The 27,502-nt window shown below is 41.6% G+C and overlaps 1 protein-coding gene and 1 pseudogene across 1 annotated transcript in view; one reads left to right on the top strand and one right to left on the bottom strand.

Moving 5' to 3' along the window:
* LOC146547982 (carboxy-terminal domain RNA polymerase II polypeptide A small phosphatase 1-like) overlaps window positions 1-6,037 on the top strand; it is a 6,320-nt gene extending 283 nt beyond the window's left edge. Inside the window, exons 2-7 of the mRNA XM_085265015.1 lie at window positions 142-290; window positions 376-477; window positions 978-1,034; window positions 1,659-1,751; window positions 2,705-2,890; window positions 3,230-6,037. Of these exons, the coding sequence (XP_085121141.1) occupies window positions 142-290; window positions 376-477; window positions 978-1,034; window positions 1,659-1,751; window positions 2,705-2,890; window positions 3,230-3,358 (716 nt within the window). The 3' untranslated portion in view covers window positions 3,359-6,037. The remainder of the gene's footprint in view (window positions 1-141; window positions 291-375; window positions 478-977; window positions 1,035-1,658; window positions 1,752-2,704; window positions 2,891-3,229) is intronic.
* Window positions 6,038-6,842: 805 nt separating this feature from the next.
* On the bottom strand, window positions 6,843-26,393 carry LOC146547983 (obscurin-like protein 1; annotated as a pseudogene).
* Between the last annotated feature and the right edge of the window lie 1,109 nt (window positions 26,394-27,502).

The raw sequence follows: 27,502 nt of genomic DNA on the forward strand, positions 1-27,502 counted from the left end.
CATACCGATAATGATGATAAAGATATTTCCATGCACCTCTTAATATTAAGAGCTTTTCCTAAAAGCCAAGCTGTTAAAGATCCTGTATGTTGTAATTACTGCAAGCTCGACAATTTCTTGATCTATCATCTTCTTCTGCAGGTTCCTCTCCCTCTCTGTCTTCCAAGAAACCCAGGAGTGGAGGCCTCTTCTCCAGCCTTTTCTGCTGCCTGTGCCGGGACCAGCCTGAGCCGCCACCAGTCAACAACAACGCCCCTCTCTTGGTAGAAGAGAATGGAACAGTGTCCAAGGTGTGTTTTCTCTGTTGCCCTGGCTCAATTTTTATTTGTGTACTTTTGCAGTCAGCTCATTATTTTGTGGTTTCTCTTTTTGAAGATCCAGGCGAAACCACTGCTGCCTCCAGTGAAGTCAAAAGACTCCGGAAAGATCTGTGTGGTTATAGATCTGGATGAGACCTTAGTTCACAGCTCTTTTAAGGTAAGGCGGGGGAATGATAACACGCTGTAGACTGAGTTATACAAGCAATTATGTTCAACTTCAACATTTGCAAGCGTGTTCTTTAATTTCCTGCTGCAGGAACTAAAGGATGTGTGTGTTCAGAGAGGCTTTACAGCACTTAGCTGTCCCCTGCGATCACATTACATCATTATTTAGTTAGGTTTAGAACACAACAGTCCAAGATCTGCACTTTTCCCTCCATCTGGTTGCTGTTGGCTCTGGCAGTGACATTTTTGTCGTGGCTGGCAAATGCCAAACTCAAACACAGTCACTCCTGCATCTGCGCACACACTGACTGTCTCAACCTGTCTGTCTAGAAACAACACTAAGTCAGTTCATGTTTTAGCATGTAAAAGGCAAAGTCCAGTGTCTGTATGTGTTTGTTTGTTTTGTTTTTTAAGTCTTTATTTTGGTTTAATAAGTATCTCCCCCCCCTTTTTATTTTTTATTTTTTTAATTTTATTTTATTTTTTGGTTAGCCTGTGAACAACGCAGATTTCATCATTCCTGTGGAAATCGACGGAACAATACACCAGGTAATGCTAGCATCATCAGAAATATTCATATTGTCATGCACTGTGCTCATGCCTCATTGTCATTTTGTCATTTCGGTTGTGTGACAGCACTTCTCTTGAGCGCATTTTGCTGAGTATAGAAGGTGATGTCAGCGTTTAAGGGATTTGAGGACGGCTGCTTGGAGTCCGATGACACACGATGGGTCTGGGCCTGATTCAAGTAATCCAGGATAGGTTTGTTCAGACAAGCACAGCCTATTCCGGATGACTTGGTTCAGGAACGCTGCCCTGAGCTGCCAACACAGCAGCAAGGAGGAAAAAAAAAAAAGATGGAGGAAGAGCTTTAAGGAGCCCAGTGCTTGTCTTTTTGTGAGCTACAACTGCATCTTTCTCATTTAGCTTCAGTTTGGCTTGAATGTCTGCTACTAACTCCTTGGAAGTAAATAAGATGTTCTGCAAAAATGTAACATCTGTCCATTAGAAGAAGTCTCCAGTCATGAGCTGCATGTTGAGTTTCTCCCCCTTTTTTTAAAATAACATTCACTTGAAACGTCCTCGGGCAGTTGGAATTTGTAGAAACATGTTACATTTTGAGTGTATGGCGGGTGTGCATGATGCTGATTTAAGGATTCCTGCATCTTCCAGGTGTATGTCCTGAAGCGGCCCCATGTTGACGAGTTTCTGAAGAGGATGGGGGAGCTGTTCGAATGTGTCCTCTTCACTGCCAGTTTAGCTAAGGTGAGAAACCACCTCATCGCAGCCAGCTGTGCTGATTATTAATGTATGGTTGGCTGATTCCCTGCAGTTGACAGCAATAAACTCGGAGGGAGCAGGGAAAAGCTGGATGTATTCAGGGAAGTTGTCTGTGAACAGTTTAATATTTTGGATCCTTTAAAATAGACTTGGGGCGTTATGAGAGAAATGAGAAGAGGTCATTTGAGCTGCTTCCTTATCTCCCGAGGGATAACACAGCAGGGGGAACCGCGTGTTTGATTTGGCACAGATTTCATACCGGATGCTCTTCCCGATGTAGCCTTCCCATTTTTCAGTGCTCTGAGACTTGCACTAGGCGCACACTACCTTGTGAACCCCCCCCCCCCCCCCCCCCCCCCCCCCGAGGCTGGGTTTGTCTCGCTGGTCTCAACCAGGGTCTTCATGTGTGAGACCCGTTAGTAAAAAAAACCTTATTCTGATTGCGTTGGTTGCTAGCAGATTGCTGCAGTTGTCCATAGTTTGCATGGAAGACGGCAACTTGGCTGCAAACACTCTTGTTAATCATCAAGGTAGTATAACTTGGAGGTGCAACCCAAACTGAAAAGATTTGCCTTCAAAGTAAAACCTGATAAGCCAAAACTTGTAATTTCAAGGTCTCTGTTTATAGTTGCTATACAAACTATGGGCGACTGGCAATCTGCTCATAACCCAAGCAATTATAAGGTTTTCAGTGCAGGACTCTGATTGGCAGTTGCTGTTATTGATTTCACAGCAACCATTTTATTTTTATTGTTTCCCCTAGTGGCCACTGGTTATCAGGCAGTCTCATACCAGTCTCTAGGTCTGTGTGAATGTGTTAACCACGACACTGTGATGGTGGCAGTAAAAACTAATACTATAAACTGATACTAAAAACGGAAATCTCAGCTGTATCTACATAAAGATTTTGCTTTAAATTGAGCGTCCTTCTCCATCAGTATGCAGACCCAGTCTCCGATCTCCTGGACAAGTGGGGTGCTTTCCGCTGCCGCCTTTTCCGGGAGTCTTGCGTCTTTCATCGAGGGAATTATGTCAAGGATCTGAGTCGCCTGGGTCGTGACCTCAACAAAGTGATTATTGTGGATAACTCCCCTGCCTCCTACATCTTCCATCCTGACAATGCAGTAAGTCTTCTGGACAGCACTTAGGATCGTTCACCTGCTTAAGCAAGTTGCTTAAGCAAGTTCATAGTATTACCCTCAAGGTTGTGGTTGGTTTTTTTTTTTTTTTTTGGGGGGGGGGTACAATTTCCCAATTTTGTAACTGTATTAAAACAAGTATTGCACTTTTATTGAAAGATGTAGTTTGGGGGACACTAAGCCCAATTTCAGTGTCCCACTCTTACTTGATTTATTGTTTAAATAAAAAAAGGCATCAAAGTAAATAAGATGAATAAGAAATTAGATTTCTAACTATATTTGTTGAATCTCCACAACGATATTGATGCTTATGTTTTTGTTCAGGTGCCTGTGGCCTCTTGGTTCGATGACATGTCCGACACAGAGCTGCTGGACCTCATCCCGTTCTTTGAGAGGCTGAGCAAAGTCGATAACGTCTACACAGTCCTCAAGCAACAAGGGACCTCAAGCTAACTTCGTTTGACTTTTTCATCTCAGCTCTGAACAAACCGGCGTACAAAAAAGCAAAAAAAAAAATTTAAATTCCCCCAGAAACGCCGCACCAGCCAGGCTCCAGCTATCACTGCCCACCAGAACACAGACTGCTTCACAGCCGCCAGAGCCATCAAAGCAACCGTCCCACACACCAAACCAAGATCACCATGGGAGAGCCTTTGGTGACATTTTGACGGCATCGACACTGCCACCTCCTGGTCAGACAGCAAACTGTCTGCAAGTTGCCTTCCAAGAACCAGCTGATGTGAGTGAATGGACGAGAGGATGAATGAATGTTTAATGGCCTTTCTGCAGCCCCACTGGACTTTCAGTAGAGTAAACAAAGAAGAGGTCTGTAGCCACGATTCCTCTGGACCTGGGTACTGGACTTAGACTTCTCATGGATGTGATTTGGCAGCCTGATTGCACAAGACTTGCAGGAAGTTTCAGAAAGGTTTACGCTTCTTGATCTGTTGGATTGTTGAAAGGGCAGGTCGGAGGTATACGTACTGTAGATGTCTTTTAAGCATTTTGGTCAAGCGTTATGTTCTTCACAGCCTAATTTTATCACACTATCTGTCTCCAGTCAAAGGCATGTGATCCTCAGTTGTCATATTTTTAGAGCTTTTAGAGTGACGTGGTCAGGTTTTTAATAGTCATGAGTTATCAGTGTTATGAATGAATCTGATTTTTAAAAGGTTTCTTTTTTAAACTCAGCTGGCATTGCAAGCTCAGACACTATTACAAGTTGTTAAATGAATGAATAAAGTGATCGGACCACTTTAAAAGTAATCTAATCCCTTTTACCGCAGATTAAATTTATATGCTAAGCCCATCTTAAAAGATGAACACGTGGGCACGATTTTAAGTATTTTTACTGTCTGTGCAGCAGGTAAAGGAAATCAGTCAGATTCAGAGCACTGACTCGGGTCGTGACTGCATTATTTTATCAGAAACCTCACACTAATCTTTAAGTATCCATCTGCACTCGAAAGTGACAGAGCAGCTGTTAATGGATCTGGTAGATGTTAGCCTCTTGTTTTAAAGCCACACACAAACCTGAATTTGTCTTCTGTGTATTTACAGACTGTAATTGGATGGTTAAAAGAAAGTTTTGTGATGTTAAAAAGAAAAGACACCGGTGGATTTGTCATGATCTTCAAAGTACTTTTTCCTTTTTAAATTGTCTTTTAAGCGGTACACAGAGGCTGGAAACTATTTCTAAATTTATGTCATGAAATAGGTTTTGAGGAGGGGGGGGCTGCCGCGAGTATCCCAGTATATGGGAGGGCACATCTTTGAAAACAAAGTGTTTAATATAGCGCAGGTTTTAAAGGAGCTATCCACCCCAAAACGACTTAAACACTACAATAAACTGCTGTTAGTGATGCCTCATACTGGCTGTTTCCTTATGTTTTAAACCTGGCAGAGATCTGATACTGTGCAGGTTTTTGTGATGTTTTTGGAAGCATTGAAAAGCCTGTGCAGCTACAGCAGATCTAAAGCTAAGTCTTTAAATGTCTGTTTTATTTTATTTTTTCCCCTTTTTTCTTTTACACAAAACTGCAGAATTTTTTGTATTTCTGCCTGCAGATAAAAACCTAGCAGGGTGCCACAGCTTGATGCTAGTCCGCTCATCAAAGTTACTAAGTGCATGCTGGGAATTGTAGGACTCACTGATTTTTGCAGTTTATCAGCAGTAACAAAGAGTGGAAAGTGTGAGATTATTTTGGGGTGGAGTCTTCCTTTTTTCTTGTGCACGTCTGTGTTGTGTATCTGTATTGTATTCTGCCCGCTCAGTTTTAAGGAGCAACGCAGTTTCTAACGGGCCTTGCAGATTGGTGCGATCGCCCTAGTTTGCGTTGACAATGTGTTGACACTGATGAATGAATGTGGTGGATTTGACTTGGCAGCCTCGATGGCAGGCTTGTGACGTGACTTCGCCTAGATGAGGAAGGGGTGATTAAATCTACCACCTTAAGAGCTATTATTACTTTTTAAAAAATGTTTAACAAATTATTGTCAATCAAGATTAGCCTGTTTCATTTCTAAATAATTAACTGATTTTTACTGCTGCCTTCTATTATTTTTTATTTTTTTCCCCAAGAGTCATCTTCTTAAAGAATATTTACAGTAGGTTTTCCAAAACGGGAAGACATTGCTCTTGCTGTTTTCTTACAGGACCTGGTCGGTTGCCTCGCGTACAAGGAGGGAGAGAGGATTCAGAAACACCAGCAAATAACTAAAGAGATAGTATCTTACCATTGGAGGCACATAACAGGTTTAAAAACAGTGTTTTCATGAAAGCCATCATCAAATTACTGATGCCGCGTGTGTTTTGGAATTCATTGGCAAAGACGAGTATTTATAGGAACGCTGAGTCATCTTGTTAATGGATTACATGTAAAACAGGTTGTGTCACTATGGGGGCCCATTCACTGATACTGTACTTCTTACACATTCAGTAGATATGTATATGTTGTTTTTGCACAGTAATAAAGCAAACGAATTTCATTAATATATGGAATATTCATGTTACTGTACTCATGATTCAATAGCTGTAACTTTTTCTTTTTTATTTTTTTTTTTGTGACCTTTGTTTTATCATACCAAATTCTGTATGGACTGTATGTAATAATGCCCCCCATAAATGCTTAAGGAAACATGGTCTAAGGTGCTGTTCTGTTTTTTGGGGAAAAAAAGCAACACAAGCGGTACATTTTCAAGCCTGAGGAGGTGGGTTTGTTTACATTTAGTCAGACAAACAAAAAAAAAAAGCCAGATGTTAAGAGAGGGGGGAGGGGGCAACAAAGACCTGACACCGGACCTGAGGGATGCATCTGAACCTTCAGCTGATCATCTACTGTTCCCTGAAGCCTCATCAGAAATCTCAGTGGAAAGGTGGCTGTCAAGCTTTTTTTTCTTTTTTTTAAAGAAAAAAAAAAAAGGAAGGAAAACTCAGAAAAGGCTGTGCAGGGCTGCAATTGACCTTGATAAACAAAGAGATGGCTCAAGATTTATTTAAAAAAACAAAAACAAACAAACATCCCACATAGCCAGCGGTTGCCATCTAGAACTGCTCGGATCAAGTAAAACTTTTTTTTCCTTAAAAGCATTTTCATTCTGGTGCTTCCAAGAATTTTCAAATACACAAGTATTTTCCACCCAAAATAATCTCCACACATTTAGCTTCTCTGAAGTTATGAGAAGGCTTTAAAATCCAACAGATGTTTCCATGGAGCAATTTTTAAATGGGTTTTATTTTGGGAGTTTTTTATTGAAATAAAAGTTACTGTGATGTAAACAGCATATAAATATGATCTACAATGTAAAAAAAAAAAAAAAAAAGTATAGTCTAATTTAAGAGTTTTAGTGGCAATTTCCACAGGGGGTTTTTTGGGTTTTTTTCCCACTTCATTTTCTCAGGTGTTACTTTGGTTCCACAATCATACTACATTTTCAATCATCCTGTTACGTTGAGCGTGGCGCTGCTCTTCGCCTTTCCCATAGTAAACTTCACCGTGCCGCTCATGTCCACGCTGGTGCTCTTCAGGATGAGTTTGTGGACTGTCCCGTGTTTTCCAGGCGGACAGAGGGCCCCGGTTTAAGGTTCTCTCCATTCAAAGTCCAAACCGGAGGCTTATTTATGGCGACTGATAACTCACACTGGAAAGTCGCTGGCTCTCCTCCATCACTTCCACGTCCTCTAGCTCTTTCACCATCACAAGAGCCTGGGCTGGGAGCAACACAGAATAAATCAGTTTGACAAAAATGTATTTAGGGTGTTCCGCTTTAGCTTTCCGCCCCAACTTACCTTCCACCATCAGTTTGGCTTTGGAGGTGTGCTCTCCGACCTCAATGCTGTAGGTGCCCTCATCCTCCACAGACACCTGCTGAATCACCAGTTTGTGGGAGCAGCCATCAGCCAGGATTTCCAGTCGGTCTGAGGAAACCAGTTCCTCCCTGCCTTTGTACCAGGTAGCGCTGCAGTGAGGCGAGGAGACGGTGCATTCAAGGATCACACGATGTTTCTCCAGAGCTGTTCTGTCTCGCAAGGCCTTTACAATAGAAACTGGAAGTTCTGAAAACAAGAGGAAATTCAACATATAGATGATTTTAAGTCACTGATATGTCCAAGAAAAAGGCCAGTAAAATATTCTGAAGATAAAGAATTAACTTACCCTCTACCTCAAGGTAGGCAGTAGATTCAACATCCCTGGCTACAAAAGCGGATTTCTCCAGCATCTTCAGCTTTAATGTTACACATCAGCAGGAAGTGTTTGGTCCCTGGAAGAGAGCAAACAATTCTCAGACTTGCCAACAGTGTACAAGTGGTCTTTTGCTCTTTCCCAAGGTCGTGCCACCACCAGAGGTACCGCTAAAACTACAAATAGAGAAATTTAAATCCTTCTCCTCTCCAAACGAGGTTTGAGGGTTTTTCCATGGATGGTGATGCCATTTTCTGGAGAACCGATTGGTCAGTAGGCAGTGATTTCATACCTATTGATCTCCAATCTGAAACTTAACCTGTTCTGGAGCAGATTATGGTATTTTACTCTTGTATTATTTATGATTTTATGATTGATTTCTAAGTCTCATAGAAATGTCTGCCTTCTCTGACCTACAGTGCGGATCTTGAATGAGGCTGGTTGGTCGGATCCTGTGGCCGTCTTTGTACCACTCCCCTGTCACGTCCTCCAGAGAAACATCACACATGAAGACAGCATTCTGGTCCTCCTGGATGTAAAGATCCTCCAAATCCTGCACTATCTCCAGCTCATGCTCTGCAAGTTAGTTAAAGACGGCAAAAAGATCAGATGGCAAAAGAAGAAAAAAGTTATTTTCCTTAAAACCACTAGATGGAGGTATTGTACAAGCTTTACTCCAGCTACTCACTGGCTCCAGTTGGTTCAAAATGAGTTGTGTTAAGCCAGTATCTGATCAGAGGCTTACCATAAACCTCCAGCGAACAGGACGTTTTGATTTCCCCTGTGTCGCATGTGTAGGTGCCAGAATCTGCCCGGGAGCACTGCAGGATTTGACAGAACCTCTTACGACCCATTGAGTAGATCCGACAGTTTTTCCCCGGCTTTAGCTCCGAACCGTCCTGAGTCATAGAAAAAAAAAGTCAAAGGCATTCTTTATTCATTATATCATTCTTAAAACTGTCACCTTGCTGGTATAATAAGACAAATAAGGGCAAGATTACTGAGAGTATTTACTGGTTGATTTTACCTTAAACCATTTGACTTCAACATTTTGTCGGGAGAATTCACACTCCAGGTGACAGGAAATTCCTCCTCCACACGGGCATCGGCCAGTGGTTTCAAGATGGACACTGGTGTTTCTGTCAGTTTAGTCAGTCCAGTCAATCAGTCAGTGAACTACTTGATGAAGGTGTAAAAGTGAAACCAGTGAGCTTCACGGGCTTGTATTTACCTTTGACTGTGAGCCTCGCTGTGGTGCGCACTCCTTCAGCTGAGAAGGCGATGGTGCCTGTGTCCTCCAGAGTAAGGTTGGACAAGGTGAGGCCGTGAACTCGTCCATTGGTGCTCACCCTACACTGATTGTTTGGCTTGACCCGAATGCCGTCCTTTTGCCAGCTGCCCTCCACATCTGTGTGTGACAGCTCCACCACAAAGGAGGCAGTCTCTCGTTCAAAGGTTTCTTGGTCAGTCAGACCTTTGCGGATGGCGATTTTACGGGCTGCACAAGAGTAGATTAGTGAAAGCGGTGAGAGGTGAGAGGATACCATCATTATCAAATTATAAATCGAATAAATATCTATTAAATCATTGAAAAAATTATTTTAAAAAACTGAGAGAATTCTTTTTTTTGCAAACTGTATTTTGCTGATATGCATTTGAAAGCCAAGATTGTGTTTCAAGGACAACTGAAGGTTCTTGCAAATATAGACAGAGCTCAGTTTATCATGTTACAAAAACACTAGCAGGAGCAGTCCACTGTCACTGTGTCCACTCTTGTACACGGCTGAATAACAGTATGGCTGTGTTTCAAAAACCTTTTCACACTTACAGGTCTGGCTCGGCTATTCTTAGTACTTCTTTACACTCTGACATGCTGTGAAAAACACCTTCAGTGTGTACTGTTCTTAGGCCCGAACTCATCTGTGTCAGAAGAGATACCAATCACAAAGTCACATGGTACGCTGGCTTCTGAAATGTCTTGTTTTATAGTCTTCAGAGCCGAGTAAGTACTGGAAGTATCTGGCTAGTGTTCTTTCTGCCTCCTTTTATCTTATTTATTCACACAGCAGTTAGGTTTGAACAGTTAAATCCAGACACAATAAGCAATTTTAGGAAAAGTTCATTTCTTCACTCGCTATTTATAAAATAAACAAAAAGGCTTGTTGCATTTCAAATCAACATGAGCTTTCTCCAAAATGCTTCTTATCGTCTTAAGTTGTTTGGACATATATTATATGATTGCTGCATATTTTTGGCTTTATATACTTTTCTATATGTGCTTTTCTGAAAAGTGGTAAGGTGTTTTTTTTTCTTTTTGCATGTTTTAAAATCCTGAAAACTTCACTGGTGTCTCTTCCCATAAAAATGAATTAGGATCTGTAATTTGAGACAGATACGAGATAAGAGCATCAGCCTGTTAAAATATGAAAAACAAAAACAAATTAAATCAAATTAACACACACTAATAAAAAAACACTTCACAGAAAAAACAACAGTTTCTAGATGTATATAGTTATAGCATTAAAAAAAATACAAATTAAACATAATTAACACAAAAATTAAGAAAATGCTTTTTTCATTCAATATTTTTACTCGTGCTTTGAGCAAATATGATGAGTTCAACTAAAAAAAATCAAAATATCATAAAATGGTGCAGAAAATCTGAAGTTTCCAAATCTAATCTAACCATTTTGAAGCCCAGTCTAGCTATGATTTTGAGACCTAATGCCCTGGATGAGTCTGATAAAATATATCTCAGATTAAAGTATACTAAGAGGGATTGAAACCTGAGATCAATAGTTCGGTAGAAACCCTAACCCTAATGACACAACTGCATTATCGGCATTATCTGCTGCAGTTCACTTACGTTCTACATTGAGTTTGACCTGCGTCCGGTCATGCAGAGTCTCGCACCGGTAAGTCCCCCTGTCCGACAGAGTCAGGTTGTGGATGGTGAGACTGCGTTTGCAGCCGTTCTGGGCCAGCGTGTGTCGGGGACCAGACTGGATAACCACCCCCTGCCTCATCCACTGGACCTCACCGGCCTCCAGGCTAATCTCTGCCTCCAAGGTGGCATCACCAAACTCCTCTGCCATAACAGCTTCCATTTTCTTAGTAAACATGACCTGAGCCTCTTAACATTACAAGAGTCAGAAAAAAATGATCAACTGCTGATCATCTGATGATCACAGATAGAAGATAGATGGATGGATTTTAATCTCTTTTAACCTTGACGATTGGCCTTACCCTGAACTTTGAGGCTGGCTTTGCTCATTTGTCCTTCAGCTTCTGCTGTAATTTTTGAGCAGTCCAGCATCTGGCACTTTTTAATCACCAAGGTGTGGCACAGGCCATTGTGGGTTGCCTGGAAACGATCACCCAGAGTGATAGGCTCATTGTCCATGAGCCAGACCAGCTGGACATCCTCTGGGGAAACCACACACTTAAAGGTTGCATCTTCTCCTTCCAGCACTGTAGTGTTGTGGAGTTCAGTGAGGAACTCAATGACTCGGGGCACTGAAAAGACAAAAGTTATGAAGCTGCTATCTCATTGAAAAGAGGAGAGGAACTCTATTTCAATGCATACTTACTTTCTACCCTCAGTTTTGCAACAGTCCGGTCATCTCTGGACTCACAGGTATACTCGCCAGCATCCTCTCGAGATAGACGATGAATGGTCAAGCTTCTTTCGACTCCATCTGCCCTAATGGAGAATCTCCTGTTTGGGACCACCTCTACTCCATTCCTTAACCACTGGACGTCCGCTTTTGGCTTGCACACCTCACACCGAAGGGTCACCATACCATCAGCGTGGGCCACAGTGTCTCTAAGCGGCTTTGTGAACTTAATTCTCATTTCTGTAATACAGAAAATCAAAGTTGATATGAGAAGATAGGCCAGACTGAGGCTTTCTACACTCAACAAAAATATAAACGCAACACCTTTGTTACTGCTCCCATTCCCCATGGGATGGACGTAGAGACCTAAAATTCATTCCAGATACACAATATAACCATCCCTCCCAAACAGTGGTCACAAATCAGTCCAAATGTGTGGTAGTGGGCACATCTGCCATATTGAGATAATCCATCCCACCTCACAGGTGTGCCACATCAGGATGCTGATCTGACATCATGAGTAGTGCACAGGTGTACCTCAGACTGCCCACAACAAAAGGCCACCCTGGAATGTGCAGTTTTGTCTCACAGCAAAATGCCACAGATGCCACAAGCAATGAGGGAGCGTGCAATTGGCATGCTGACAGCAGGAATGTCAACCAGATCTGTCGCCCGTGCTTTGAATGTTCATTTCTCAACCATAAGCCGTCTCCACAGGCGTTTCAGAGAATATGGCAGCACATCCAACCGGCCTCACAACCGCAGACCTCGTGTAACCACACCAGCCCAGGACCTCCACATCCAGCAGGTTCACCTCCAAGATCGTCTGAGACCAGCCACCCAGACAGCTGCTGGAACAATTGGTTTGCACAATCAAACAATTTCTGCACAAACTGTCAGAAACCGTCTCAGGGACGCTCAACTGCATGCCCGTCGTCCTCATCGGGGTCTTGACCTGACTCCAGCTCGTCGCCGTAACAGACTTGTGTGGGCAAATGCTCACATTCGATGGCGTCTGGCACGTTGGAGAGGTGTGCGCTTCACGGATGAATCATGGTTCACATTGTTCAGGGCAGATGGCAGCTGAGAATGTCCCAGTTCTTGCATGGCCAGCATACTCACCGGACATGTCACCCATTGAGCATGTTCGGGATGTGCTTGACCGGCGTATACGACAGCGTGTACCAGTTCCCACGAATATCCAACAACCTCGCACAGCCATTGAAGTGGAGTGGACCAACATTCCACAGGCCACAATTGACAATCTGATAGACTCCATGCGACGATGTGTTGCACTGCATGAGGCAAATGGTGGTCACACCAGATACTGACCGGTTCTGGGTCCCCAGACCCCCAATAGCGCAAAAAACTGCACATTCCAGGGTGGCCTTTTGTTGTGGGCAGTCTGAGGTACACCTGTGCACTACTCATGATGTCAGATCAGCATCCTGATGTGGCACACCTGTGAGGTGGGATGGATTATCTCAATATAGCAGATGTGCCCACTACCACACATTTGGACTGATTTGTGACCACTGTTTGGGAGGGATGGTTATATTGTGTATCTGGAATGAATTTTAGGTCTCTACGTCCATCCCATGGGGAATGGGAGCAGTAACAAAGGTGTTGCGTTTATATTTTTGTTGAGTGTACATAGCTGTTCAAAATGCAAAACAAAATTTTAACCTTTCACCAGCAGGCTGAAGTGCATCTGGTCTGTGTTGATGTCACATGTGTACTCGCCGGCATCAGAGCGTCTCAAAGGCTCGATAGTAAAAGTGCGTTTATGGCCCTCCATGAGTGCTCGGTAACGATCACCTTCAACGGGCGACCAGTCTTTCATCCAGCGCACTAGAGCGCTTTCCTTGGAAACATAGCTTGTCAAGGTCACGCTCTCTGCTTCGTAACCCGTCACAACAATGTCATCCTCCTTGTTCACAAATGTAACTGGAGTCTCTTTGATAGAAAAGAAAATTTAAAAGAAAGTTATATGACCTTTTTTCTCTTCTTTAAAGCTGTGAAGGCTTATTTTGTGGATTCGTACCTTGAATGCGTATAACGCTGACCATCTTGTCATCCACAGCGTCACACACATACTTTCCAGAATCGGAAGGCTGAACACAGGAAATGATGATTTTCCTCAATGTCCCATAGCTTTCAATATAGGTCCGGTCATCACTGGTGAGAAGCCTGTCATTACAATACCACTGGACAGGGGCATTAGCACGAGATACCTCACAGGCCAGGATCAGGTCATCGCCTGCCATCATCTCCTGGTATTCAAGGTCATTTGAGTTTCCAACAATGGTCACTGGAGGCTCTGAGGGAAGAAGATGGATTAATTCATGCAAAGTTTTGCCAGAAATATCCTTTTGAAAAAAATGTACATACAGAGATAGCTCTTTTGTGATAATATCATGCCAGTGGAAGCCAAAATTATAACTACTTGATCCTGCCAGATACTAGCTGCCGTTTTGAAATGTTTTCAAAAATGTTTTCAAAAAGTCCAAGGCAAGATGCTTAGCCTTATCCCTTTCAAAAAATAAGTTTAACCTTTTATTTAAATAAATATTTAAAAAGTACTTGAAAAACAGCTAACTGCTTATCTTCATTGGAATGGTATGTATAAAACTTAACACTTCAGAATTCCTCACAGAAACAGCATTGACATGGAGGTTATGAATAACCTTGTCATGGCTTCTGACAGAACGGAGTCTCTCAGAGACATTCTGTTCATGTAGATCGGAGTTCCAGTTGTGCCGACGAATTCTATTTACATTATAAATGCTCCTCTTAAGCAGTAACATTAGAAACCATAGCATACAATTGCATTGCTATGCAGATGATACCCAGCTCTATGTGTCTGTCAAGAGATATATTCTAAAGACACTTCTTCAGCATGAGAGTCAGAGAGTAGAAACACACACGCTGCAGTTTTTACTTGCAAGGGCAGTCACAGAGTGCTCGCAGTGGCTCAAGGACTCGCGCTCTGCCACTGTCCTGGTCTTTATTTATATACAACAGTAGGTGCATTCGTTTATTACATTGGAATGTGGATGTGTGCGCGTGTGTGTGTGCGTGTGTGCCAGGAGAGGCTTCTCTACCTGGCATGAAGTGAAACTGCTCGTTAAGCTCTTATCTAGCACTAATAGGTACTGCTCCTTCCCTGCATGATAACGGGTCACAGTGAACTAAAAACAGTCTGAGTTATAAAGAGGTCATCATGCAGTATTCTATCATATGCAAACTTATTTTATTAAAAGTCTATACTGACTACTAAGTACAATTTTCTATTGACAGTGTCAATAAAGCTAGATGAAACACCTATTAGTTAAACTGCAGGCATAAAGATATAAAAGCCCGTATAACCTCTAAGTTCAAATAAAAATTTGACTATTTTACTTCGCTTAAAAATCTTAGTAACATGGTGTCTAACCAGATACAGTCCCAGTCAAAAGTTTAAGACCCCTTGAAAAATGGCAAAAACTCATATTTGCATGGTAGGATCTTAAAAAGTCAAAAAAGTTCCCTTTTTGAACATGGTCGGGTTGTTAAACTGCATAAGCAGGGCCTCTCACAGAGTGCCATCGCTGCTGAGGTGGGACGCAGTAAGACAGTCATTTGGAATTTCTTTAATGAACCTGAGGGTTATGATGGAAGACCCAAAAACATTTCACCAGCACTGAGCCAGAGGATCCAATTGGCTGTCCGTCAAGACACTGGACGATCCTTGACCCAAATTAAGGCCTTTATTGGTGCTGACTGCAGCCCCATAACCTTCAGACAGCATATGAGACTGAAGGGCTTCAAAAACAAAATAACATCTTCAAAGGCCTCGTCTCCTTGAACGCCACAGAACTGACCGTTTGGACATGAGACACTGAAAGGTGGTAGAAAGTTTTATTTTCTGATGAGAAAAAATCTTGATGGTTTCCAGTGTTACTGGCATGACAAGCAGATCCCACCTGTGATGTTTTTTTATGCACCATAGTAGGTAAATGGTAAATGGCCTGTATTTATATAGCGCTTTTACTCGTCCCTAAGGACCCCAAAGCGCTTTACACATCCAGTCATCCACCCATTCACACACACATTCACACACTGGTGATGGCAAGCTACATTGTAGCCACAGCCACCCTGGGGCGCACTGACAGAGGCGAGGCTGCCGGACACTGGCACCACCGGGCCCTCTGACCAGAGCAAAAAAATACTTTTGCTCTGCAATAAACGAGAATAAAACGACATCAGTCATAACTGTGAAACACTGGGTGGAGTGTTAGGCCTATATGTGGCTACATCAAATGAAATACCATCATTTAAACACGCACGCACTCAAACACTTCACAAACAGACCTTTCAAGGCGATGCGTTGGTCTCACAACACATGAAAAAACATTTTTTTAAAAAGCAAAATACGGAAGCTACAGCAGAAAAACAAAGTAGGTGCTTTTTTCCTGTAAAACAGCCTGTTTCATTTTAAGTGTTGTTTTCAATAAATTGCATGCTCAAAAAAATGTTTTGTCTCACTCCCATTTCTTCTTGTTGCATGTTGAAGCTCTACCTGGAACCTTGTTAAGATGCAACCATGCAAAATATGATATTTTGTCATTTCCAAGTGGTCTTAAACTTTTGATTGGGACTGTATTTACCATGGATGGCATTGTTTTCGTCTGCAGTAACCATGTGAGGAAACCTGGAGTCCTTTTTGACCAGGATATGTATTTCAATGTGCATATTAAACAAATATGCACGACTGCTTTCTAAGAAAAAATTAAAAAAGAAGAAAAATACATTCAGCCATATTAACCTTACCTTCTACTGTAACTTGGAAGCTGATACTGTCATCTCCGACATCCAAAAAATATTCTCCTGAATCTTCGAGTTCAGCATTGAGGATGACGAGCGAGCGGAAAGGACCTTCTTCCTCTTCACAGAACCTTTCATCACCCTGAACACGACAGCCATCCTTGTACCATTTGGCAACAGCATTGGCTCTGGAGAGCTCACACTCCAGCACAATGTCATCAGAAATCAAGAACTTTAGGTTGTTCTTGATCTCTGACTTTCTTAAAATCTTTACTGGTGGCTCTGAGGACACAGAATTGAACATTTATCTTTAAATTTCACAATGGGTCAGAAAACTCATACCGAGGCAATTGCTGCATCTTACCTGAAACTTTAACCTGGAAATCAATTTTATCATCCATAGCGTCACAAGTGTATTTGCCAGAATCCTCAGGAGTGGGAGAGTGAATTGTCAAACGACGAATGAGCCCATCTTCTGTGATGGTGACATTGCTGCTTTGCTGAATTTCTTCACCATTTATCAGCCACTTGACTTCTGCATTTGGTCGGGACACCTCAATTTCTAGAATCACTGGTTTGCCAGCAAGACTCTCCAGTTTTTCAGCTATGTCTTTGGGGCAAGTTAGCGTTACTGGTGGCTCTAAGTGAAGCAAAGAGAAATAAAGTATGTAAAATGTAATGTGATGATTCGTTTACTGAGTGACCATGTATAGACCATAAATAATTAGCCTGAATGTATGCCTGTTTACCTGTAATAGTTACTAGGAAAGCCAAAGAGTTATCTTCTGTGTCACATACATACTCCCCCGTGTCGTGCACAGTGGTTATGGGTATAATGAGCCTCCGTTGGGCCCCGTCCACCTCCAGGATCAAGTTGTGCCCTGCCTCTACTTCTAGACTGTCTTTGAACCAGCGCACAGGAGCATCCGCCTTTGAGATCTCACAGCTGAGCTCCAGCCTCTCTGATGCCAAGTGAGTCAGTTCCAGCTCTGATTCACTGGGATAAATGATTCTTACTGGTGGATCTAGTACAAGTGAAAGATATTAAAAAAAATAAGCATTTAAACTTATTTTGTAGATTCTCTATGTTTCAATTTGATATCTGTTAGAAGAGGTGAGCACTAAAGTTTTACCTTTAACACCAAGTTGGAAGAAGATGGAGTCTCCATCTGTTTCACAGACATATTCTCCAGCATCCTCCTCTGAGCTGCAGAGAATTGTCAGCCTCCTGTAAGGGCCTTCTGATATCAGCTGGATGTTTTCACTCTCTGCCACCTGCAGGCCATCCTTGAACCATCGCACCTTCCCCCTGGAGCGAGACAGCTCGCACTGCAGGTGGATCTCCTCTGAGATGTAGCTCTCAATCACCACATCGTCTTTAGGTTCCACTATCATCACTGGAGGCTCTGTGTTTTTTGTTTGAGTAATAAGAGCGAGGTCAAATGGTGCTCACAATGAATTAATAATCTATTTGTTCCACAATGCCACCTTTAATCTTTTTATTCTCATTTTAAAACTTCAGGGCCAAAACACAGCCAAAATATGTTGTTAAATGCCTTTTGTTTTTACCAACAGGAGTTGGAGGAGAAAGGTCAGTGTACCTCGGACATTGACTGTGAACTCCATGCTGCTGTTTCCTGCCTGGCAAGTATAACTTCCAGCATCTGAGGTTTCTGCAGAGCGGATAATTAACCTCCTCATGGTTCCTTCTGCCTGCAGAGTTATGTTGTCACTGGGCTTGATCTCACAGCCGTCTTTATACCTGGGACACAGACACAGATAACTGTAAAGAGTCTCAAAGAGTTTGTTTTAGTTACATTAAAAAAAAACCTGTGTCCTACTAAGAGGTTGATTGTGCAGTAAACAAAATGATGCAGGAAGTATTTGAACAGTTAGACACTGGAAACACAGAAGACTACAGACTTTACAGATCTACAGATCTGTCTTTATTTGCAAACAGGAATTCTTCAGTCTTACCACACAACTTCAGCATCATCTCTGGAGACATGGCAGACCAGCACCACAGGGTCCAACTCCATGCTGCTCTTATGAAGTTCATCCTCAGCGACCGGACTGAAATCCACCGGAGGACCTTAAAAACAGGGTAGAAGGAAGACTGCATGTCAATGGCTGGAGCTCAAGGTATTACATGAACTAGCCCTGTAAAAATTGGAGTGATTCTTGGTATGGTTTAATAATAAGCCCAGATGTGGTCCAAATGTGTAGCACAGGTTTTAAACAAGGTTTTGGTTTCTTACAAGACATAAAAATCAGTCAGAGACACAGTTGTTTATATTCAGTGTCACTTAATAATCCAAGAAACATCAGTATTTTCATGATATGAAATCCAGATAGTATATTAAGTATGGCATTTTCCTGTATAAGAAAATTAACATGTGATTCTTTAAGTAAATATAACAAAATGGTCAATTAATATCCATGTTAATGTTAATGTCTATGTTAATGTTAAAGAAGCTCATCAGCATGTCATCTGTTCATAAACCAATTACCTGCAACATCCACATTGAATGTGATGACATCCCCTGAAGTTTCACATGTGTAAACTCCAGAGTGAGATTCCTCAGCTGACTGGATCACGATCCTCCTCATATTCCCATCCGCCTGGATGTTTAGACCATCTGAGACCTGAAGCTCCTTGCCATCTTTGAACCAGGATACTTTTGCAAACGGATGGGAGACTTCACAGTAGAGTACAATGGCATCCCCTATGTCCACCTTTTTCTTGCTGTCTAACTCTGACAGAGGACTGAATTTCATCACGGCAGCTGATGAAAAAAAAAAAGAACACAGAAATAAGCAAACTTAAAAAAAATGCATCAATCACAGGTTTTTCAGAGGTTTTTACACCTACGTTTAACGTTGAGCACAGCGGAATCCCTGACTCCGTTAGCTATGAAGGTGACCTCTGCTTCATCCTCTGTCATGCGACTTTCATGGATCACCACTGAGTGCTTTGTTTGATTGTGTTGTATTGAATATCGTCCGCCGTGCTGCAGTTGAGCACTATTGAGAAACCAGGTTCCAACCATTGGGGCAGACAATTCAATGGATAAGTGAGCATCTTGTCCTTCTACAACCTCACAGCTTTGGAGGCGGCTGAGGATCTTGGGCCCAGGAACTAGCAAGTACAGAAGAAGTACAGTACAGGTATTAGTCAATTAAGCCTGACAGATATGTTGGCCCTAATAATATTAGCTATTTGCACATATATTGGCATCAGAATTTACAACAGAATTAAAAAGTAAAGAAGAGACAGGAAAAATGTCTTTCTACTATGTTATGTGTTGATTTTGCACAGCTTGCATAGTCTGCCACCAGAGGGCGCTCTGCAACTTCCCTGTTGGCAACAATGTCTGAACTGCCACAAAACATCAACCAGCTGATCCAAGCAGATCTGGCAGTGCATAAATGACTAATACATGACTTGTTGTGACATTAAAGCAAGATTATTTTTAAACTCATTGTCATTTTATCATTGGTGTCTGAAAGAAAAAAATATTGGTCCATATTTTTAAATTGCCTCAATTTAGTCCTATAAACATATCCTATGTCGTACATTATTAGTCAACAAATAATGCGTAGTTTACTCTAGAAAATTACAGGAAAGTGCTGGAAGTTAAATTTAGCAGAAGGAAATTGTCATTTTACAGTACTGTCAGCTGTTTGGGTTGTCATTATAGTTTCATATTAGTTCTCTTACTCCAGTCTACATAATATCTATGTTTATCACTGATAAATATAACTACATGTCCTTGTTCGCTTAAACCTTAACACTTTTCTTTGCCACACTGGAGACCACATCAAACACCCACAACAAATTTAAGCACAATATAACTGAAATAACCATAATTAAAAGAAGAAAAATTATTAACATTTATATGCCCATGGTTTCTCAGCAAGTTAAAAAAACAAACGCTCTACCTAAAAATGTATACAATTTTGTGTTTCATATTTAAAGTAAACTGTAGTGTTTTTGAATAAAATTATATTCACCTCAAAGAAGAGTTTCAAGTAAAACTTTAAAAAATGACATTTAATATATCTGTATGTAAAATCTGTCGCCGTGTGCTCCTCACCCAGATGGACAACTTTGGGAAACTCCACATGGCCGCTTCGTCCATATTTGTTAATGCAGCAAACTCTGAAACGGTAGTTGCCCTCGCATCGTACAATGTCACCGGTGACCTCAGCTGAGGTGGCGGTCTCTGAGGTGAAACACTTCTGCCACTCCTGAGAACCCACTTCTTGCATCTCCAGCACAAACACAGAGCGGGTGGAGGTCTGACTACTGGGGGCGGGATCCCAGTTAAGTAGCGCACTGTTGGGTCTGTCTACATCCATTTTGACTCCCACCGGACAGATAGGTGGGCAGTGTCGTGTGGCTGAAAGACAAAGAAGAATAAAGAATGTAATAAGGGTGGATTGATAAAAGGCTGATTGTCAGAAGGCATCATTAAATTCACTGAAACTAGTTAGTTAATTAGTATACAAGCAGAAGCAATAATTGTAATGTATTATTAGACAAATGTAAAAATAATTAAATAAAAACACATTTTGTCTTAAAATTAATACATTTAGACAAGTGAGCCTACATTTTTGCATATGACTCCTTCTAAAAATAAATTTGCCATCAGAGTTCCCACTCTCACCCCCCAGCAAAAACACTCTACTGAATGTAACAAAAGACAAAATCATCCTGCAACAAATAAACCTGAAATAAATGTTTATTTAAATCTCAAACACAACCTGCAAAGCTTCTTCAAATCAAGGCAAAAAAACCCTTAACAAACATTTACACAAAGTGTTTGCTAAATTACCTTTGACTTTGAGGCGTGATGAAGTCTTGGATCGTCCTGCGACAAATGTCACAACTCCCGAGTCGTGATAGGCCACGTTGACAAAGACCAGAATGTGAGTTTTGCCAAAAGACTTGAGGATTGTTTGGTGTGTTTCATGTAGCTTCAACCCGTCTTTGAACCAGTGGACCTCCATGTCTTCGTTCTCCACCTCCACGCAGAAGGCTGCATTCTCACCCTCCAGGACCTCCAGTTTTCGTGGAAGCTTACGAACAATAGTACCTGTACGGATAAAAATCAATGCAAATAGTTTTTCAAAATAAGCTTAAAAGCTGCATCAGGTAGTTTCCCCCTTTGACCACACACTGTGCTAGCAGGTGTTTATACAGAGATCATTTAGCTTGAAATAATGACATGAATGGATATCATTAAGTTAATGCGATAAAGCAAGTGTGCATTGAAATTTTGTCTTCCTGAAGTACTAGTCCTAGAAATACCATCCCTTTTTACAATAATTTGATGCACCATAGCCTATTTTTCATAGTGTACCTTTAACTGAGAGCTCAGCAATGCTCTTTGCTCCATCAGGCATCTCACAGAGGTAGACTCCATCATCGTCTGTTCCCACATCGTGAATAGTGAGTCTTCGTTTGGTTCCTTTCTGCTCCATCCCATATTTACTGCTGGGCATCAGCCTCTGGTCTTCCAGGTACCAGGCAGCTGGGAGTGACTCATCAGGTACCTCACACTCAAGCACGGCAACGTCCCGCTCTTTCACCTCCACGTCTTTTAACGGGCGCCTGAACCGCACGGCAGGGCCTGAAGAATAAGGACAACGTTATCTTTGGTCCAAAGTGGATGAATCGTACATATATATGGGTACATGTGTGCAAGGATTGATGGAGATGCCAAACAAGAAGCTGTTTCGCAGTGCTATAGCGTAGATTTAGAAGACAGTTCAAATTCATTGCATTGGCAGCAGGCCTAGAAAAACTCAAACTCAAAATAATAATTAAAATATAATGTGTGGAAATGAAAAAATTTAGCGCAAACACTTAATTTTTGATTCTCTTTTGCTACCATATAATAGTTTTCAAGCAGTGATTAGCAGTGGTAATGTTCCGTCATGTTATCTGTATGTTAATGGACTGGCATGTTGAGCCCATTAACTAAACTGACTCTTATGGTAGAGGCAGCTCACAGATGCAGAATGAATCACATATGAATGGGGTAGCATTCTAACTATGCACAGCCCTCACAATTGCAGCTCATGGTATAATGTTTTATTAGTATGGTTTAAGATATGCCCTCATTTATTGTAACTGGACATATACATATTCATTTCAGTTGTCCATTTTCAGTGACTAATGTCTTGAAAAGAAAGACGTTTCTTTTGTGTTATTCAAAAGGTTCCAACAGCATGAAAGCAATTTAATCTGCTTTAAGGAATAATATTTGGTACAATGAAATGTTTTCTACACTCAAAAAAATGAAATTGGGTGGTTGTTACATGTAAAAGATTCAAACTTGTAATTTCAACTAAATAATTTCATGTTTCTAAGGTGAACATAATTAAATCATGTAGCATCTGTATGAAATTCAGCAACTTAATTTGTTCTTGTTGAGATGACATGATACAATCTAGTAAGCGTGGTTAGTTGACTGGACTCACGAAATTCACAAGATCATATTAGATGTCAAACTGCAGGAAAATTGCTGGAGTTTTAAGAGGCAGACAGCTACACCCACACCACGTGTATGCTATTGCTATTTATTGTGGTTTAACCTGTCAAGGACAAAAACCTACAGAAAATTCTGCATCAAGCCTTGTAATCATTTTGTTAAGCCTGCATTGACAGCTTGGTGGTGTGATGGTTAGTGCTGTTGTCTCACAGCAACAAGGGCCTGGGTTCAAATCCACAATCTGCCTAGTTTGCAGTGTGTAATTGGAGTTAGGTTAATTGGTGATTCTAAATTACCCATGAACGTAAGTGCAAATGGTTGTTTGTCTCTATGAAATCATCAACCTGCATATTGGTTCATTACGCAAGACTAGCAGTAATTGCCTTGACTAACAAAGTAGGTGTTCAAACAACAAGATTTCATTGCGTTTCCCTGAAGTTTTTACCTTGTGTAGAATGAATTAAAACAAATTTCACTCTACATACTTAAATCCCTTCAAGTCAATGTAAGTACACACAACGTAATCTGATTACATCAAGCCACCAAATGCCAAATGTGTTGGTTTGACATGGTCAAAAATGGGTTATTGTACTTGGTTAAATCACATGGAAAAAGGTGCCATGATTAAATTGTGTAGGTGGTTATTTTCAGAGGTTTTATAATAATGTTTCAATGTTAATCACCTTCTGTGGTTTCTGTTACTCTTTTAATCACTTTTTCCATTTACTTGTAGCATTCAGTGAACACAGAGGACTAACATTATTTGGGTTAAATATTGTTCAAGAAGAATATCACATGTCATGTTCTTCCATGAAGGTTGCAGAAAAAAGAACAGGTTACCATACCTTTGACGGACAGGTGAACTGCACTTAGGGTGTTTCCCAGCGCGTTTGATGCTGCACACACATACAACCCTGTGTCCTGCACTTTACAGTACAGCACCTTCAGGGTGTAGTAGCCCTCTCTGTCCTCAAATATCAGATGACGTCTGTCAGGCTCTAGGGGAACTCCATCTTTCTTCCAGATGATCTCAGGTTTCGGCTTCCCTGTTACAAAGCAGCGAAACTTGGCGTGTTTCCCCTCCGCTACTGCAAATTTCTTCACTTTTGATGCATCGACAGGTGGCTCTGCTGTGATCCTTGACAAACTGGGCCTCCCACCCCTGTGCTTTGGTGACCACTGGCTGTTAGTGTGACCAGTCGAGGATGTTTTGCTGTCACCTCGCTCTGGTACAGGTTCGACAAGAAGGACGGCCCCAGCCAGGGCCTCACCATGGCAGTTGACGGCCTTGCAGGTGTAGACGCCTTTGTCTGGCATACGTGTCCGATATATCTTGAGTTGGAACCAGCCACCATCTTCATTTCTCATGCTGAAGTGAGAACTCTCAAAGATGTCATTGAGTTTCTTCCCATCCTTTTCCCAAATCACCTCTGGCAGAGGAGTTCCCCAGATTTTACAGGAGAAGGCAGCGTCTTCGCCTCGATCCACACGCAGAGACAGGGGCTTGATGAGGAATCGCGGTCTGTCATCAGATGTCAGATCAACCTCTGCTTGGTTTTTGCTTAGCCTGCTGTTCCATTCTCCATTCAGTTCCCCTCCATTTGCCTTGCAGTGTTCACCATTTTGCACTGCATTGTAGCCATTTAGGTGTCCCACAAATTCTCCATTTTCTTGCATAGGCTGTGCCCCACCATTGACCACTAACTGTCTTGCGTCCTCATCTTGTTGCTGGGCCTCTCCTTCAACTTTAAGTGAGGCTGCTGCATAGGTTTCTCCTATGCTATTTCTAGCCTTGCAGATGTACTGGCCAGCATCCTGCTGGGTCACTCTGGTAATAGTCAGCAAGTAAACCTTTCCCTCATCCGAGATGTTGTAGCGTCCTTCAGACAGGATCTGGACATTTTTGCGTTCCCAGATCACATCTGGGCGTGGGTCTCCACCGATTTGGCACTTCAGTGTTGCATCTGTTCCACACTGGGCCACTACAGGACGTGGATAGCCTAAAACACGAGGTGCGCCACCAAAAATATCCATGGTGATGTCACCTTTTGTTTGGGTCGAATGAAGAAGTTTCTTCTCAAAATGATCTTCTTCTGTTTTGTAAATAGCTGAAAGAGAAAGAAGATTATTAGTTCAGTAGATGATTAAAATCTGCCATGAGTGCAGCTTTTGAGTTCAAACCCCAAAGCACCATCTAAACAGTAACTGTGTGGTTATTGTGTCCCAGATGGGTTCATCAGTAATCTGACTCAAACTGAAAGCAGAATGCAGAGTGAACAGTTTTATAAAATACAATAAAATGATCAATCTCCATTAATTCCACGGTGTATCTTTTTCCTGTCTTCCTCCTCCCATCGCCAACCTTTCACGGCAGATGGCCGCCCCTCCCTGAGTTTGGTTCTGCTGGAGGTTCCTTCCTGTTAAAAGGGAGTTTTTCCTTTCCATTCTCGCCAAGTGCTTTTTTCAAGGGGGTCTTCTGATTGTTGGGGTTTCTCTCCATTATTGTAGGGCTTTTACCTTACAATATAAAGTGTGTTGAAGTGACAGTTGTTGTTATTTGGCACCATTTAAATAAAACTGAATTAAATCAAATTTAAAAAAATTCTGAATACTCAATATAGTTCCCAAAGCTGAAGTAAAGAAGTTTAGTGGTTTTGCGAGGTGGGTATTGAGCAAACACTTTTGGTTGTCTCACAGCTGGTGCTGTAGCTCAGTGAAGAGTGTATTTATAAAGCAGTCTGTCCAAAAAAAGATGCTGGAGCCTCTGTGTCACATAGCACACACAAACACACCTGCAGTCACTAACTAGGACCAACTAATCCCTTATATACATTCATGTGTACAGAATGCTGTTTGCAGTCTTACTGTTGGCTTCTCTTTGTCAGCTCATTGTAACATTCTAGCAACAACTTAAACAATTCAGTATATAAAGCAAGGGTGTCAAACATAAAGTCTGGGGGCCAGAATTGGCCCGGCAAGGACTCAAATCGAGCCCACTTGACAGCTTTTGAAAATGCGAAGGAAGTAATAGATTTTGACTTAGAACTGTATTTTCAAAGGTTTTTATGACTGATAAAAATCTGCCCCATTACCATTCACGCTAAGCCAAAGTAATTTACTAATAGATAAACACAATGTCAAATGAGTTTGACATCTCTGATCTAAAGCTTTAGCCTCCATTTGTAATGCAGCTGCCACTTGTCTCTTTTCATGGCTCATTTGTTTCCTCTGTGTTGTCACCACCTTTCTTTTTGCTTTGAGAATGGCAGCCATTTGTTCTCTGTGACACATCACGCTTGGAAATCATCTAAAGAGCATAAAGTCATACAACTTTATGACAAGTAGAGGCACATCCCAGTCAGTCTTAGAATGTTTTGTTGGCACATGTAAAGAAAAGATCGTCCTCAGGCATTTTCAGGAGAGAGTTACACAGTGACACAAAAAAAGAGTTCAGAGGATAGACTTACCGCTTTAAGAAATGCTGTCTTTATAGCATTTGTCTCTCTTGTGATGCCTTAAAATGTTATTCTTAAAAATACAAGCTGGCATCAGTTTACTTGGATGATCATTGGTTAGGTTAGCATTCAAGAAGCACGTTTAGAGTCTTCTGCTCATGTTCCTTGTTTTCCTGGTTTGTCTTGTTTGGAGCACCTGCTAGTCACTCAACACCAACGCAGCTGAGAAAAATGGTAGCTTCCATTCACATTTGGTGGTCCAGAGTCATAGTAATATCTTAGTTGTGTCCCCTCAGTCTGGTGTTGGGTTGCAGGTGGCAAGGAGTAAAATGACCACAGCCTTTCAGCTGAGTGCCTGGTTTATGCGTCAGCTCTGATACTGTCATTGTCCAATAGCTAAAGAGTGTGGTGTGAGAGAGAGTGAGCTGGAATTGGTGGTGGGGGGCAGTAAATGCTTTTGCAGCTGCTGCCGCTGCAAGCCACCCCCTAAAAATACCAGCAGCTTCAATGACACTGGGCCAGATAAAGTTAGGCTCCCCATTGACAGGCTATGGTTCGCTGAAGATAGAAGGGGGCCGAGCTCTGCGATGGATCACTCAGCTTAAAAGATATCCTGAGTTAAACCTTTAGAAGAGAAAGGACGCCCTGCCTGCTGAAGCTCCTTGCCTCATGAGTCACGCTGACCCATAAATAGGGTCAAATTAGTGTCACACATTAGAAAATGGTTTATACTGAGGGATGATCAACAGATGGAAGTGAAACAAAGAGTTTGGTGTCATGATAATGCAATTCACGCTAAAAAGATAAAAGACTATGTCATGGCTTTCAGATACACGGCCATATATATATTATCTTAGTACTGCATCATCAGTTAATGTTACACAATTGTAACATAGTAACTACCATAATTTTTGTAACCAAGCATTGTTAACAACTCATATTAATACGCTCCACGCCCTGCGCTTCATCTCTCTTTTTGTGTGTCAAAAATGTTTGTATGTTTGTATTTCAGCACATATTAATAATTGAAAAATCTATTCTCAGTGATAAATGAGTTATATGTAGACCCATATAACACTGTGATTTGAAGAGAAATAATACAAAAATTTCATAAGGTGATAACACTTATTTTAATTCAGGCCCCTTTGTGGTACAAGTCTGGACAGGTAGGTGATTCAGAAGATTATAAATTGTTGGAAAAACTTAAAACATGAAACAAGATGCGTAACATACAACTGGCGTCAGATTTCAAACTACGTGATCAAAAACTACTCACCTCTCCAGTTGTGTCTAAAAGATACACAGTATAGGTGAGCAGTACATGAACACTAAACCCATGTCGTCATCTTAGTATTTTTATTTCCCCCTGCGAGCACAGGTGCTTGTTCACTTATCAATTGTCTCCTTCCGTGGCAGATTTGAATTTGGTGTTGACACATATTGCCTGCATTCTCAGACAACAGCTCTCTGCCCTATCTCTTCAAGTGGAGCGTTTCGGACAGCCGAAGCCACTGATACACACTGCATGCAACCTGTC

This window comes from Mchenga conophoros, linkage group LG23 (genome assembly GCF_057382185.1).
Source record: "Mchenga conophoros isolate Kocher_MC1m ecotype Shallow Benthic linkage group LG23, M_conophoros_male_GT1.1, whole genome shotgun sequence".
In the NCBI taxonomy this organism is placed as follows: Eukaryota; Metazoa; Chordata; class Actinopteri; order Cichliformes; family Cichlidae; genus Mchenga; species Mchenga conophoros.